Source organism: Mustelus asterias, chromosome 16, assembly GCF_964213995.1.
Source record: "Mustelus asterias chromosome 16, sMusAst1.hap1.1, whole genome shotgun sequence".
Taxonomy (NCBI): domain Eukaryota; kingdom Metazoa; phylum Chordata; class Chondrichthyes; order Carcharhiniformes; family Triakidae; genus Mustelus; species Mustelus asterias.
In genome coordinates this window covers 102,435,031-102,450,403 of record NC_135816.1, presented here as the reverse complement: position 1 = coordinate 102,450,403, position 15,373 = coordinate 102,435,031, and the positions used below count along the sequence as shown (strand labels likewise).

The 15,373-nt window shown below is 43.3% G+C and overlaps 2 protein-coding genes across 2 annotated transcripts in view; both read left to right on the top strand.

The window, feature by feature from the left end:
* The first annotated feature begins 9,510 nt into the window (after positions 1-9,510).
* The window catches only part of LOC144505328 (cystatin-B-like), a 339,685-nt gene continuing 333,822 nt past the window's right edge, over positions 9,511-15,373 (top strand). The window contains exon 1 of the mRNA XM_078231447.1: positions 9,511-9,517. The gene's annotated coding sequence lies outside the window, so the exon portion shown is untranslated. The remainder of the gene's footprint in view (positions 9,518-15,373) is intronic.
* On the top strand, positions 9,523-14,572 carry LOC144505427 (putative G-protein coupled receptor 139). Its single transcript, XM_078231537.1, has 2 exons — positions 9,523-9,601; positions 13,641-14,572. The coding sequence occupies exons 1-2, from the start codon at positions 9,535-9,537 to the stop codon at positions 14,570-14,572; spliced, it is 999 nt and encodes a 332-aa protein (XP_078087663.1). The 5' UTR covers positions 9,523-9,534.

The window sequence follows — 15,373 nt, the reverse complement described above, 5'->3', positions numbered from 1 at the left end:
ACAGGGTATTCCCACGGACCTTGAGGGAAGCTAGTGTTGAACTTGCAGGGGCCCTGGCAGACATATTTAAAATGTCAGTATTCACGGGGGAGGTGCCGGATGATTGGAGGGTGTCTCATGTTGTTCCGTTGTTTGAAAAAGGTTCCAAAAGAAATCCGGGAAATTATAGGCCAGTAAGTTTGACGTCGGTGGTGGGCAAGTTATTGGAAGGTGTGATAAGGGATCGGATCTACAAATATTTGGATAGACAGGGACTTATTAGGGAGAGTCAACATGGCTTTGTGCGTGGTAGGTCATGTTTGACCAATCTATTAGAGTTTTTCGAGGAGGTTCCCAGGAAAGTGGATGAAGGGAAGGCGGTGGATATTGTCTACCTGGATTTCAGCAAGGCCTTTGACAAGGTCCCTCATGGGAGGTTAGTTAGGAAGGTTCAGTCGCTAGGTATACATGGGGAGGTAGTAAATTGGATTTGACACTGGCTCAATGGAAGAAGCCAGAGAGTGGTTGTGGAGGATTGCTTCTCTGAGTGGAGGCCTGTGACTAGTGGTGTGCCGCAGGGATCGGTGTTGGGTCCATTGTTGTTTGTCATCTATACCAATGATCTGGATGATAATGTGGTAAATTGGATCAGCAAGTGTCCTGATGATACAAAGATTGGAGGTGTAGTGGACAGTGAGGAAGGTTTTCAAAGCTTGCAGAGGAATTTGGACCAACTAGAAAAATGGGCTGAAAAATGGCAAATGGAATTTAACGCAGACAAGTGTGAGATATTGCACTTTGGAAGGACAAACCAAAGAAGAACGTACAAGGTAAATGGTAGGACTCTGAAGAGTGCAGTTGAACAGAGGGATCTGGGAATACAGGTACAGAATTCCCTAAAAGTGACGTCACAGGTGGATAGGGTCGTAAAGAGTGCCTTTGGTACATTGGCCTTTATAAATCGGAGTATCGAGTATAAAAGTTGGAGTGTTATGGTAAGGTTATATAAGGCATTGGTGAGGCCGAATGTGGAGTATTGTGTACAGTTTTGGCCACCTAGTTACAGGAAGGATGTAATTAAGGTTGAAAGAGTGCAGAGAAGGTTCACAAGGATGTTGCCGGGACTTGAGAAGCTGAGTTACAGAGAGAGATTGAATAGGTTGGGACTTTATTCCCTGGAGCGTAGAAGATTGAGGGGAGATTTGATAGAGGTGTACAAGATTTTGATGGGTATGGATAGAGTGAATGCAAGTAGGCTTTTTCCGCTGAGGCTTGGGGAGCAAAAAACCAGAGGGCATGGGTTAAGGGTGAGGGGGGAAAAGTTTAAAGGGAATATTAGGGGGGGCTTCTTCACGCAGAGAGTGGTGGGAGTGTGGAATGAGCTGCCGGATAAAGTGGTAAATGCTTGGACGTGTTCATGGATGAGAGGGGTGTGGAGGGATATGGTCCAAGTGCAGGTCAGTGGGACTAGGCAAAAAATGGTTCGGCACAGACAAGAAGTGCCAAAAGGCCTGTTTCTGAGCTGTAATTTCCTATGGTTCTATGGTCCCACAGATTCATAAAAATACCTTCTGCTGTTGCATTTTGATCAGAGCAATATGTTTGCCAAATATTTTTTGAAAATAAATCTCTGATGTTGAGGGGGTTTATGGGCTCCAGGGAGCAGATTCACAAATGATTTAAAGTCGTAACAGTTTAAAACGAACACAAAATCCAAACAAAAAGATATGGGTTATTTCTATTGGGTCGCATTGGAAAAAAGAAACACAAAGATCTGAGATTGAATAGAAAGCCGAGTTCTTCAACACTCTGTTCATTGTTTTCAAGACCTTCTCCATGTTACCAAAATATATATAGATTGGCTTGAGAAGATGCAATTATTTTAACCAGGATGATTCTAAATTGAGCGAAGTGAAGAATTTCTTTCAGCTTTGCAAGTTTGATAATGTCAGAAACGGTTGCGTTTGGTCTGATCTTTGTATTATGAAATTCACTCTGCCTGTTCCGCAGTTAGAAATCGTTCTCCTCAGAGTGAGACACCACACTGGTCTCAATACAGTGATTGTGCGATATGATATTTGTAAATTGTCTAAATCATTGATCAGAACCAGAGATGGGAAAGGATACACTCTCAGAGACTGCAGCTGTTCAAGTAGTCAGCTCGCCACCACCTTCCTTGAGGCTTATTTATGAGTGTCACAAGTATGCTTCAATCAACACTGCAATGAAGTTCCTGCGAATATCTCCTAGTCACCACACCCAGCGCCTGTGTGAGCACAGTGAGGGAGAATTTAACATGGCCAACGCACCGAGTCATCACCTCTTTCGGCCTGTGGGCGGAAACCGAGGAATTCCATGCAGTCAAGGGGAGAACGTGCAGACTCCGCACAGCCAGTGACCAAGCTGGCAATTCAACCTGGGTCGCTGGCGCTGTGAGGCAGCAGTGCAGCTGTTCCACCATGCCGCCCTTAAAATGTGAAAACTCTGCTTCTCGATGGCCTGAGACCAACAGACTTTTGGTTAACTTATGAACGCGCTAACCAATTGTGCAACAGTGACTAGTAATGGGCAATAAATGTTGGTCTAGCCAGTGACGTCTACATCCCATCAATAAATTGCAGAAGTGGATCATTTAGTAGCCTCAGTCGAGTATTAATTCTATGAATAATTAGATAATAAAATTCAACACTCATGGTGCACAGGTTTTCGGGTAGTATTAGATGAATACTAAGGCAGATAAATGAATTCAGTGTTGACAATACCTATGCCCAGAGTAAGTGTACAATATTTTACAGAGGTTTAGCCGACAGTAGCAGTGTTTGGGCTTTTTAAAATGTCAGCAGCTGGATTATACATGTTTCTCTCGGAGAACGTCAAGGGAATATTGAGCAATATGAGACATTTGACATTAGACACACATTTCAAAACTTTTCCAATCAACAGCAAAGCTCTTCCTGTTTTTAACAGGAAGAAGGTTTCATGGAATGGAGAAATAACTCAACCAAAAGGGCATGGTTTGAAACTAGATCCATCTAATTCCATTCCTGTTACTGGTTCACGCATGCAGTAACACTGACAAATACTCCCAGTAATACATGATGACTTGTGTCAGACATTCCACCTCAGTGAGTGACCCACAATCAGTACAGTTCTGCATAGGTTGATTCCTCCAGTAACAACCTTTCCTCTGCACGGATGGGTGTATGAACTGTACAAGATGTTCCTTTCGTATCAGTGAGTTCAAAAATTGGCGAAACAGTCACTTCCAAACATCGGAACAGGTTTAGTTTCAGTTAGGACAAAATAATAAATGGACAGGGATAATTTAAGACATTTGGCTGAACTATCTGATATAACTGTCTGCATATTGGTGGCAATAGATCAGCATGTGACATTGTCAGTCAGAGAGTTAAACCAGACAGTAGCTCACACACTGATTTAAACAAAACCCATGGTTACGCCCACTTACCAGGTAGACCAATTATGACAACAATTGTGCAGAAAATCTTCCTGATCGTCGAAAATGTTTGAAACATTTTCACTGAGAAGCGATCGATCTCTTCCTGCTGCAAGCAATCTCATTGCATTAAAGACTGAGTGAAAGATTCCCAAAACCTTTATTTATTTGGGATCTCCTCAGGGGTATTCTAGTTGCAACACCATCAACATTTCTTTTTTAGAAAAAAGCATATTTTGCAAAACAGATCTCATGACATAAGGTAAATTTCGTTTTGTGATTAAATAAATTTCTATCCGAGATTTGCTTGATAATCTTTAAAGATTGGACAATTCGGATCACATGAACTAAGGAGTGAAATTTGGAAGCTGTTATTCACCCAACAGCTTGCTTGTGAATCAAACACAATCAGTCCAACTCTGGACCTCATATTATTTCAGTGATGTCCTGCATCTGACTGTGGCTGTTGCATAAATAAACTTCAAGAGTGTCCAATTTTCACGATTGTTCTTTTTCATTCCAGGATGTAACTGTCCCATGAACTTGCTAACATTCAATTGAATTTCAGTTGACGTTTGTAGAATTCCTAATATGCAGAAATAGGCCATTTGGCCCATCGTGTCTGCATAGATTTAGTAAAGGAACATCTCATTCAAGCACTCCCTCCACCTGCAAACAATCTAACAATCTCTGTAACCCCGCACATTTAGCACCTAGTGATTCAATAATGCTCATCACACTGATATTCTTATCAATCAATACCCCTCAGATAGTTTAGCATAGTTAATCCACCTAACCTACACACCTTTGACACTAAAGACTATTTTAACTATTGCCAATCTACCTGTCCTATGCATCGTTGGACACTCAGCTGCAATTGTATCAAGGAGAATCCCCAAACCTGCACATCTTTGGACACCAAACGGTAAATTAGCATGTCCAATCCACCTAATCTACACATCTATAGACAGTAAGGGACAATTTTAGCAAGGCCAATGCCGCAAATCTACACATTTAGCATGGCGAATACAACTTATTTTTGACTTCTGATTAAACAATTCAATCAAAACCCAGAAGAAAGTAAATTAATTAAAGACCTATACAACTTTGAATTAAAGACAGCACCTCAAACTAAATACAAGTGGAAAGAACCCCTATTAATGCAAACTCTTCGATCAATGCTGTCCCTCACGCTGATGCAGACCCCCAAAACTGTACACAAGCTCCAACTAATACAGAACAGCCAAACTGATACAGACCCTTCAAACCGTACGGACACTCCAACTGACAGAAGGCATCCAGACCCTCCAACTAATTCAGACCCTCTTTCCAGTTGCAGACTTACACATTGTGGTACCGCACACTCACATTCATTCCTGTGCATCCCCCCGTCCCCCACCACCCCACGCATAACGTCATTCTCCTCCCCGCAAGCGTTATAACCGAGTGATGCTTTGTCTTTAAAGCGCACAGGAAACACTTCTTTTCACTGCCTACTAATACATGTGACAATAATAATCAAATTAAATCAAATCAAATAAGTGCTGTTGACTGGGATGTCGACATTGCCCAGGAGATCAGAGCGAGAGAAGAACATTACTCTGTATTGGACTCTAAGAAGCTGATGCCACTCAGGTTTTGCACAGGTTCTCAATGGCCCAGTCACATAGGTCTGACCCCACCACAGCTCACAGCAAAGCTCAGCGGCAGAGCTGCAAGGATCCAGATGAAATTGGGTTCACTCTTTATCTCAGTTTCCCCTTTTTAAATGAACATATCTCATTTTAGTTTGGACATTTGTACACTTATATGTTCATTTAAAAAGGTAGGAGGTGAGAGAGATAGTTAGAGAGAGGGATGGATATAACCTATTTAAATAGATTCCCTGATCTCGCAGAACCAAAATCACACCTCCCCACCACACACCTTACCAAACTCACCGTTATCATCTAGGAACCTCAGCAGGGAAAATCTACAAAATAGGTTCCCACAAGCAGCCACGAGAAGATATTCAGGTAAAATATATTCCATAATATTATCTGAGGGGCATTGATTGAAAAGAATATCAGTGTGATGAGCATTATTGAACCACTAACATCTCAAACATGACCACGCTCACAGACTGCACACAGATGCTGACAGGAACAGGTCACGTATCACAGATCACAACATGTAGCAAGAGGAAGCAATGATCCAATTCTTCACCCACCCTCCATCACTCAAATATAACATTACATTGCATTCAGCGTGCCTCATTTGGAAATAAAAAGTTTATAAAATCAAAACATCTGGACGGCAGACAGTAGGAACAACAGAGAAAGAAAGGAAGGGAAGGAAGGGGAGAGGGGGATGAATGGAATAGATAGTTTGAATAGACCCATCCTGAAAACTATCCGAATGGGAAACTGGAATTGTGGCTGCTTGTGTGCTAACTTGTTGTAGTTATTAACTGGACCAGCTATTGTCAACCGAATCAACAGAGAATCACTTAAAAATATATCAGTGAAAATGAACCATTTATGTTGAACAGCCAAAAAATACACTTTTCCAATCTAATTTTTCAAAAGGTTGCTTTCGCTGCCGTCTCATGTATTTTTCTGGAGTTGGCTACGAAATTAAATAAAATCATCCCATTTTAACCAGGTGTGTGATTTTTTTGGTTTATCTGTTTGTGACATTTGGTAGCAGTCGGAACATAACATGGGGCCTTGAGAGAAATCCTTGTATCCTCACTGGCTGCAGGGGAGGTCCCAGAGGATTGGAGAATACCAATGTTTTTCCTTTGTTTAAGAGGGGGAGCAAGAATAATCCAGGTAATTACAGGCCGGTGAGCCTTACATCATGGTAGGGAAATTCTTGGAGAGGATTCTTCGAGACAGGATTTATACCCACATGGAAATAAATGGGCGTATTCGTGAGAGGCAACATGGTTTTGTGAAGGGGAGATCATTTCTCACGAACTTGATCGAGTTTTTCGAGGAAGTGATGAAGATGATTGATGAGGGTAGGGCAGTGGATATTATCCACATGGACTTTAGTAAGGCCTTTGACAAGGTCCCTCATGGCAGACTGGTGCAGAAGGTGAAGCCGCATGGGATCAGAGGTGAGCTGGCAAGGTGGATACAAAACTGGCTCGGTCAAAGAAGACAGAGGATAGCAGTGGTAGGGTGCTTTTCAGAATGGAGGGCTGTGACAAGTGGCGTTCCTCAGGGATTAGTGCTGGGACCTTTGCTGTTTGTAATATATATCAATGATTTGGAGGGAAATGTAACTTGTTTGACTCATAAGTTTGCGGATGACACAAAGATTAGTGGATTTGTGGATAGCGATGGGAACCATCAGAGGATCAGCAGGATATAGATCAGTTGGAGGCTTGGGCGGAGCGATTGGAGATGGAGTTTAATCCAGACAAATGTGAGGCAATGCATTTTGGAAGGCCTGATACAGATAGGAAATATACAGTAAACGGCAGAACCCTTAAGGGTATTGATAGGCAGAGGGATCTGGGTATAGCGGTACACAAGTCACTGAAAGTGGCAATGCAGGTGGAGAAAGTAGTCAAGAAGGCATACGGCATGCTTGCCTTCATCAGCCGGGGCATTGAGATTAAAAATTGGCAAGTCATGTTGCGGCTTTGTAGGACCTTAGCTGGCCACACTTGGGATATAGTGTTCGATTCTGGTCGCTACACTACCAGAAGGATGTGGAGGCTTTGGAGAGGGCACAGAAAAGATTTACCAGGATGTTGCCTGGTATGGAGGGCATTAGCTATGAGGAGAGGTTGGAGAAGCTTGGTTTATTCTCACTGGAACGACGGAGGTTGAGGGGCGACCTGATAGAAGTCTACAAGATTATGAGAGGCATGGACAGAATGGATAGTCAGAAGCTTTCCCAGGATGGAAGAGTCAATTACCAGAGGGCATAGGTTTAAGGTGGGAGGGGCAAGGTTTAAAGGAGACGGACGAGGCAGATTTTTGTCACAAAGGGTGCTGGGTGCCTGGAACTCGTCGCCGGGTGAGGTAGTGGAAGTGGATGCGGTCGTGACTGTTAAGGAGCCTCTTGACAAATACATGAATAGGATGGGAATAGAGGGATATGATCCCCGGAAGGGTATGGGGTTTTAGTTCAGTCGGGCAGGCTTGGAGGGCCGAAGGGCCTGTTCCTGTGCCGTAATTTTATTTGTTCTTTGTTCTTTGTTCTATAACAAAAGTACTACACATGAGCGCAAACCCCCTCCTCCAACTCATGCCCCCAGGGACCACATAATACGAAAGCAAAATTGGAATTGTGTGCCTGCTTTTCCCCACAGATTTATACCACTGTCCAACTGTTTGCTTGACCAATTGGAAGTTATATTTAAAACATTATCACCTTGTGATGTAACAGATTTTGCAGCGGACTGATGTATTCCATGACTCTTTTTTCTGTTCCAGTGATATTATCTGTGATATATTTATTGATTAAAGTAGCGAAGAAATAAGCATTACTGGGTGGCGCATTGCACAGTGGTTAGTTTTGCTGCATCTCAGTGCCAGGGACCCGAGTTCGATTCTTCACTTGAGTCACTGTCTGTGTGGAGTTTGCACATTCTCCCCGTTTCCGTGTGAGTTTTCTCTGGGTGCTCCGGTTTCCTCCCACACTCCAAAGATGTGCGGGTTAGGTGGATTCGCGATGCTACATTGCCCCTCAGTGGTGTCAGGGGGACGAGCAAGGTAAATGCATGGGGTTAACAGGATAGGGCCTGGGTGGTATTGTAGTCCGTGGAGACTTAATGGACCGAATGGCCACCTTCTGCGCTGTGGGATTCAATGATTCTTTGATACATGTCTCTGGAATTAGTTGGATTATTTTCACTGGAAAGATGATGGCGAACTGAAACCTGATGGAGAGCTACAAAGTTATGAGAGACATACTAAAATTGAATAGTCATATACATTTTCCAAGGGTGGAACTGTCAATTACAAGGGGGCACATATTCAAGGTGAGGGGGAGGGGGTTGGAGGGGGGAGTTTAAGGGAGATGTGCGAGGGATGTTTTTCACGCAGAGAGCGGTGGGTGCCTGGAAAACGCTGCCAGAGGAGGTGGTGGAAGCAGGCATTTAGCAAAATTTAAGAGGCATGTGTTGGGTACATAGATAGGGATGCAAGATAAGGATACAGACCGAGTAACATGAGAACGTAAGACCATAAGATCTAGGAGCAGGAGTAGGCCATCTGGCCCCTCGAGTCCGTTCGGCCATTCAATAAGATCATTGCTGATCTTTTCTTGGACTTAGCTCCACTTACCCGCCCGCTCACCATAACCCTTAATTCCTTCACTGTGGAAAAATCTATCGACCTTTGTCTGACAAACATTTAAAGAGGCAGCCGCAACTGCTTCACTGTGCAGGGAACTCCAGAGATTCATAACCATTTAGGTGAAGAAATTCTTAATCAACACAGTCCTAAATCTGCTCCCCCTAATTTTGAGGCTATGCTATCTAGTTCTAGTTTCACCCACCAGTGGAAACAACGTCCCTCTTTCTTTCATAATCTTATACGTTTCTATAGGTCCCCCTCATTCTTCTGAATTGCACTGAGTATAGCCCCAGTCTACTCAGCCTCTCCACATATGTCTACCCTCTCAACTCCAAAATTAACGTAGTGAATCGCCCTTGCATCCCCTGCAGCGTTAGTATATCCTTTCGCAAGGAAGAGACCAAAACTGTACACAGTACTCCAGGTGTGGCCTCACCAGCACCCTATGTAACTGCACCATAACATTCCTGTTTTTAAACTCCATTCAGAAGGGTTTTTTAATTTAGTTAGAGCATCATTTTGGCACAAGCTTGAAGGGCCGAAGAATATTTTCCTGTGTTGTACTTTGCTTTGTACTTCTTTATTCTTTGTGCTTTTGTAACTTTTATCACAAGAATTGAACCCGGTGTCGCAACTCGTTTGTTCAAACTTAAAATTAGACAAGTATAAACTACTTTGCAACATCAACATCCCCAGGGCGAACACACAGTGTATATATTAACTGATGTTGCAATGTATCAGTTCAGAGTTCGGACGGAGACATTGTTTGCTGAAAGAGGGAGAAGTCATTTCATAGGGAAAATGCGTGAAACATTTATACTTATTGATAGAATGTTCCACGTGATTCTTGCAATAATTGGCCCTCCTGGTAAGTGACTGTTGCATTGGGATTTAGCACAACTTGCGTGTGAGCTGCTCTCTTGTTTTACTGTGTCCGAGGAACATGCTGATCGAGTAATCAGCGTTCTGCAGGGCCCAGCACTTTTTACCTTTTATTCCTCAACTAGCAATGAGCTGAGTTTATAATTTGCAGCACTTGGAACTATAAACTTACTTCATTTAGTGGACTGTCTTGCAATGTTGAAAGAATCCTTACTGAGTTGAAACTCGCTAAACAAAGGCATTAGTGGGAGTAAGAGTAAAATCAGGTTTTGTGTCGGTCATTAAGAAGAGTGGAATATGTGACAAGCTGGTCAGTCATTGAAGAATAGTACAGAATGTGGGTCATTAACCACATAGAGTATACAAGTTGGGGTCTGATGTTGCAGTTGTATAGAACGTTGGTTCGGCCGCATTGGGAATACTGCGCCCAGTTCTGGTCGCCACACTACCAGAAGGACGTGGAGGCTTCAGAGAGAGTGCAGAGGAGGTTTACCAGGATGTTGCCTGGTATGGAAGGGCTTAGTTATGAGGAGAGATTGGGTAAACTGGGGTTGTTCTCACTGGAAAGACGGAGGATGAGGGTTGACCTAATAGAGGTGTATAAAATTATAAAAGGCATCGATCGGGTGAATGGTGGGAAGCTTTTTCCCCAGGTCGGTGGTGACGTTCACGAGGGGCCATAGGTTCAAGGTGAGAGGGGGGAGGTTTAACACGGATATCAGAAGGACGTATTTTACACAGAGGGGTGGTGGGGCCTGGAACGCGCTGCTGGACAAGGTGGTGGAGGCGGACACACTGGGAACGTTTAAGACTTATCTAGGTAGCCACATGAACGGAGTGGGAATGGAGGGATACAAAAGAATGGTCTAGTTTGGACCAGGGAGCGGCGCGGGCTTGGAGGGCCGAAGGGACTGTTCCTGTGCTGTATTGTTCTTTGTTCTCTGTTCTTTGTTAACAGGAACGCAATGATTAACAGCAGTGATGTGTGGTATTGCACTGGCCACTAATGATTGTAGATGACCTGACCCCAATAACCATATATTACTTCTGGTATATGTGTGTGTGGAACTTTAATGTTCGCTGCTGACGAAGCAAAATTATTTACCTGCGCCAGTGACCACATATTATGCTGAGTTTCGATCACTAACTGGAGGGCAAATCCCGACCGTAGTGCTCATATATCACTATGAGTATCTACTCGTGTTAACTAGTCCTGAGTATGGCTCACAAATGCAAAGGGCTCTACCTAAACCAGTGGCAATGTCTTACTTGGATTATCTGCCAGTCTAGAATGATACAAAGTGTGTGTCGCTAACCCAGTCGGAGTATCTGATCCAAGTGACCAAGTAATATTGTGATTTTTTTGTCAGTGTAGAATGTCCTGGAAACTAGAGTGGCACAGTGGTTAGCACTGCTGCCTCACAATGCCGCGGGCCGGCGTTCGATTGGAGCTTGTGTCACTGTTTATGCGCAGTCTGCACATTCCCCTCATATCTGCGTGGGTTTCCTCCAGGCGCTCAGGTTTCCTCTTCCACAGTCTGAAAGTCGTGCTGGCTATATGCTTTGGCCATGCTGAATGCTGACTCCGTGTACCTGAACAGGCGCCGGAGTGTGGTGACTAGATTTTCACAGTAACTTCATGGCAGTGTTAATGTAAGCCTACTTGTAACACAATAAATAAACTTAAAGCTTAAATAGCGAGGAAAAGCTGATACAAGTTATCATGTTTTACAGGGAACACCTGTTAATGTACATTTCTAAATACTAGGAGTCACTAAATTGATTCAGGAAGTCGTTGGTGCCAACACATTGAATATATTCAAGAGGCGGCTAGATATCGCCCCTTGAGGCAAATGGGATCAAAGATTATGGGGAGAAAGTAGGATTAGGCTATTGAGGTGGACGATCAGTCATGATGATGTTGAATGGTGGAACAGGTTCGCAGGGCCAAATGGCCTCCTCCTGCTCCGATATTCCGTGATTTTCTATTCTATTTTGAAATTATGCCTTTTTGTTGACTGGTCACTCCATTCCATTGAAGGTGTTGAGTTATAGAGTGAACTGTCTGGACATTTCGTGCTGTTGTTATTGATCTGTCTCAAAGAGACAAATGCCAATTAGTTGCTAACATTGAAACAACCCAACAGCAGTTACAGTACGTTGAATCGCTTCTTTTCTCAATCCCGCTCTTCTAGAAATGATCTCTAATGCATTGTTTAGATTGTTACCATCAGATTAATACTTGTTGCTTCTTGAAACATTCTGTCATTCTGTTCCCCCACACCCCAAGCCCCCTGTTACCCAACAAGTCACATATTGTCCAACATATATTAGCGAACATATTGTTCATGCAGCAATGCAGCAATTGAAAGTTACCCAGAGTGAAATTAACTTACCATTAGCAAATGTGCCGAGTAGATTGCTTTCCTGTTTCGAGCGTTGACATTTATACATTTATATAGTTCATACCAATATTTTGATGCCATTAGTTTTTTTTATTTCGGATTATTATCTTCAGGAATTTGTTGAATTATTTCCCTGTATTCACTTTATTCTCAGTTTGGATCTATCTGTACATTTTCACATTAGATTTCTGCTTTATGATTCCTTAACGTCCATGCACATTTTGAAGGGCATTGACCCCAGCGAGAGTCCCTGTATAAGTCAAATTACCATCATCCATCAACCTAAGTTAAGCATTAACCCCTATGCAATGTCAGATCAAATTCTGAACATCGTATAAAGATGTGCAGCTTTTCTGTAAACACCACAGATTGGAGCAGATACTTGTTGGACGAACGTTCCCTTCAAATGGAGGGCGGCACAGTGGTTAGCACTGCTGCCTCACAGTGCCAGGGACCCGGGTTCGATTCCCTGCTTGAGTTGCTGTGTGAAGTTTGCAAGTTCTCCCTATGTCTGTGTGAGTTTCCTCCGGGTGCTCCAGTTTCCTCCCACACTCCAGAGATGGAGGTTATAGAGTCATAGAGGTTTATGGCATGGAAACAGGCCCTTCGGCCCAACTCGTCCATGCCACCCTTTGGGGGCGGCACGGTAGCACAGTGGTTAGCACTGCTGCTTCACAGCTCCAGGGTCCCGGGTTCGATTCCCGGCTCGGGTCACTGTCTGTGTGGAGTTTGCACATTCTCCTCGTGTCTGCATGGGTTTCCTCCGGGTGCTCCGGTTTCCTCCCACAGTCCAAAGATGTGCGGGTTAGGTTGATTGGCCAGGTTAAAAAAAATGCCCCTTAGAGTCCTGGGATGCGTAGGTTAGAGGGATTAGCGGGTAAAGGTGTGGGGGTAGGGCCTGGGTGGGATTGTGGTCGGTGCAGACTCGATGGGCCGAATGGCCTCCTTCTGCACTGTAGGGTTTCTATAAAAAAAAATGCTTGAATAAACGGTCATAATCTTCTTTGATATTCGTAAGATAGGAACATAGGAATTAGGAGCAAAAGTAGGCAATTCAGCACTTCGAGCCTGCTCCACCATTCCACCAGATCATGGCTGATCTCTCCATGGTCTCAAATCCACCTCACCACCTGTTCCCCATATTCCCTCCTCCCATTTTGTTAGAAATATATATTTCTCCTTCTTGAAACCATTCAATGATTCTGACTCCACCATGCTATGGAGCAGCGACTTCCACAAATTCACCACCATCTGTGAGACGTGGTTCCTCCTCCTCTCAGTTTTAAATCTACCGCCTCTGAACCTATACCTGTGACCTCTTGTTCTAGATTGCCCTATTTGGTTCACATTTACTTTGAAAGTCCTTTAGCTCGTAAGAAATCAGAGATAACAGGTCCCATCGAGGGTCGAACGCTGGGAGTGTCAGATATTTCATGGTTGACTTTAGGTCCAGATAATATATGAAATTTAGCCTCTTCTTAGTAATATTTTGGTCAGAGTTTAGCAGACTAACTGACTCCCATTTCAGGCCTATTTGGTACAAAATTATTTTCCTAACCGTCTGATTCAGAAGCGAGAATTTATGATCAATAACATTATCTCTCTTCGCTTCTCTTACAGTCAATTTACTGGGAATTGTGATCCTGTCCAGGGGAAAGTGTGGACTCTCTAGCTGCACCACTCGATACCTGATTGCCATGGCAATGGCGGATCTACTGGTCATTATCACTGAGGTCATACTGTGGCAGCTCAAATTTTATTATTTCCCAATATCTTTCCTCGGCATCACGCCTGTGTGTAGTGTTATTGGTGTACTGCTCCGTGTAGCCACAGACACTTCTGTCTGGTTCACCGTCACTTTCTCCTTTGATCGCTGTGTGGCCATTTGTTGCCAGCAACTGAAAACACGATATTGCACCAAGAAAACGGCAGCTGTTGTTCTAGCAACAACCGGCATTTTCTTCTGTTCAAAAAACATCCCATTCTACTTTATATATGAACCTGGAAAAATAATCAATAATGTTCCATGGGATTGTGTTGATAAGCCAAGCTATTTTACTGAATTGGGATGGGTCCTATTTGACTGGTTTGATAAGGTTTGTACACCATTGCTCCCATTCACTCTAATTCTGCTGCTCAATGCTCTGACAGTCAGACACATTTTAGTGGCCAGTCGAGTCCGTAAGGGACTAAGGGGTCAGAGTAAGGGAGAGAATCACAGTGACCCAGAAATGGAGAGTAGAAGGAAGTCTGTGATTTTACTCTTCACATTATCTGGCAGCTTCATTCTCCTGTGGTTGGTGCACGTCATAGATTTCTTACGTTATAACATAACAGGGACATATCCCGGAGATTATACCGATTCTGAATTTATATTTGAACAGGTCGGATGGATGCTGCGGAATTTAAGTTGCTGCACAAACACATTTATATATGGGGCGACTCAGTCCAAGTTCAGAGAGCAGGTCAGGAATGCTGCCAAATATCCGCTCACATCAATTATCCAATTAATGAGTGCAAAAAAAACCCAACTGAAAGCAACCAAGAGGTAGTTCCCGATGTTTGCTGTCTAAGAATGTAATGCTTTTCCCCAAAGCAAAACAACATTTGGTGAAGACCCTTCAAGTTGTGACAGTTTGCAATGCAGCCCTGCACATTCCTTCTGATCAAGTAACAGTCTAAATGTCATCCAAATGGTTGAAGTAAACTGAGTGCAACAACACTCAGGCATTACAGATCCTTCTCACTCGCAGTGTGAGCATATTATTACTTATGTTGCTTCTGCTTCTTTTCCGACTACTTTGATTCAGTTCTTAGAAAGGCTGCCAGATTCGAAACCGTGGCTCCATTCTCTGTCCATGGATGTTGTCAGACCTGCTGAGATTTTGCAGCATTTTCTGTTTCGTTTTCAGATTCCAGTAACCGCAGTATTTTGCTTTTACTTCGATTCAGTCATGTTTCGTTCTTGATCTTTCCTAACTGGAAACTCGTCCCCTTATTTTTTATGGCTAGACCACTCATGAATTTCAACAGCTCTGTTCAATCTATCTCCGCCTTCCATTCTCGAATCAAATCTATCCCAATTTCGCTGATCAAATCTTCATAACACAAGTTCTTCATCCCTGTGACCATTGTCGTGAATCGTTTTGAAGCTCGCTGCAATGTTTACATATCCTTCCCTGTAGACCTCATGTCAGCGTATGTAGTAACTTGAACTAGTGCCTGATGCAAGTTGCACATTAACTCATTGACCATACTCTCTGTGTCCCTAATAACCAACTTGTGATACTGTAAGCTTGATTTATTATTGCCACAACCTGCCCTGCCATATTTAGTGACATACGCAAATATGC

Excerpts from the sequence above, each read along its gene's own strand:
- LOC144505427 (XM_078231537.1), top strand. The coding sequence starts at position 9,535 with ATGCGTGAAACATTTATACTTATTGATAGAATGTTCCACGTGATTCTT. Across the intron at positions 9,602-13,640 it reads TGCAATAATTGGCCCTCCTG|TCAATTTACTGGGAATTGTG; the intron begins GTAAGTGACTGT and ends CTTCTCTTACAG.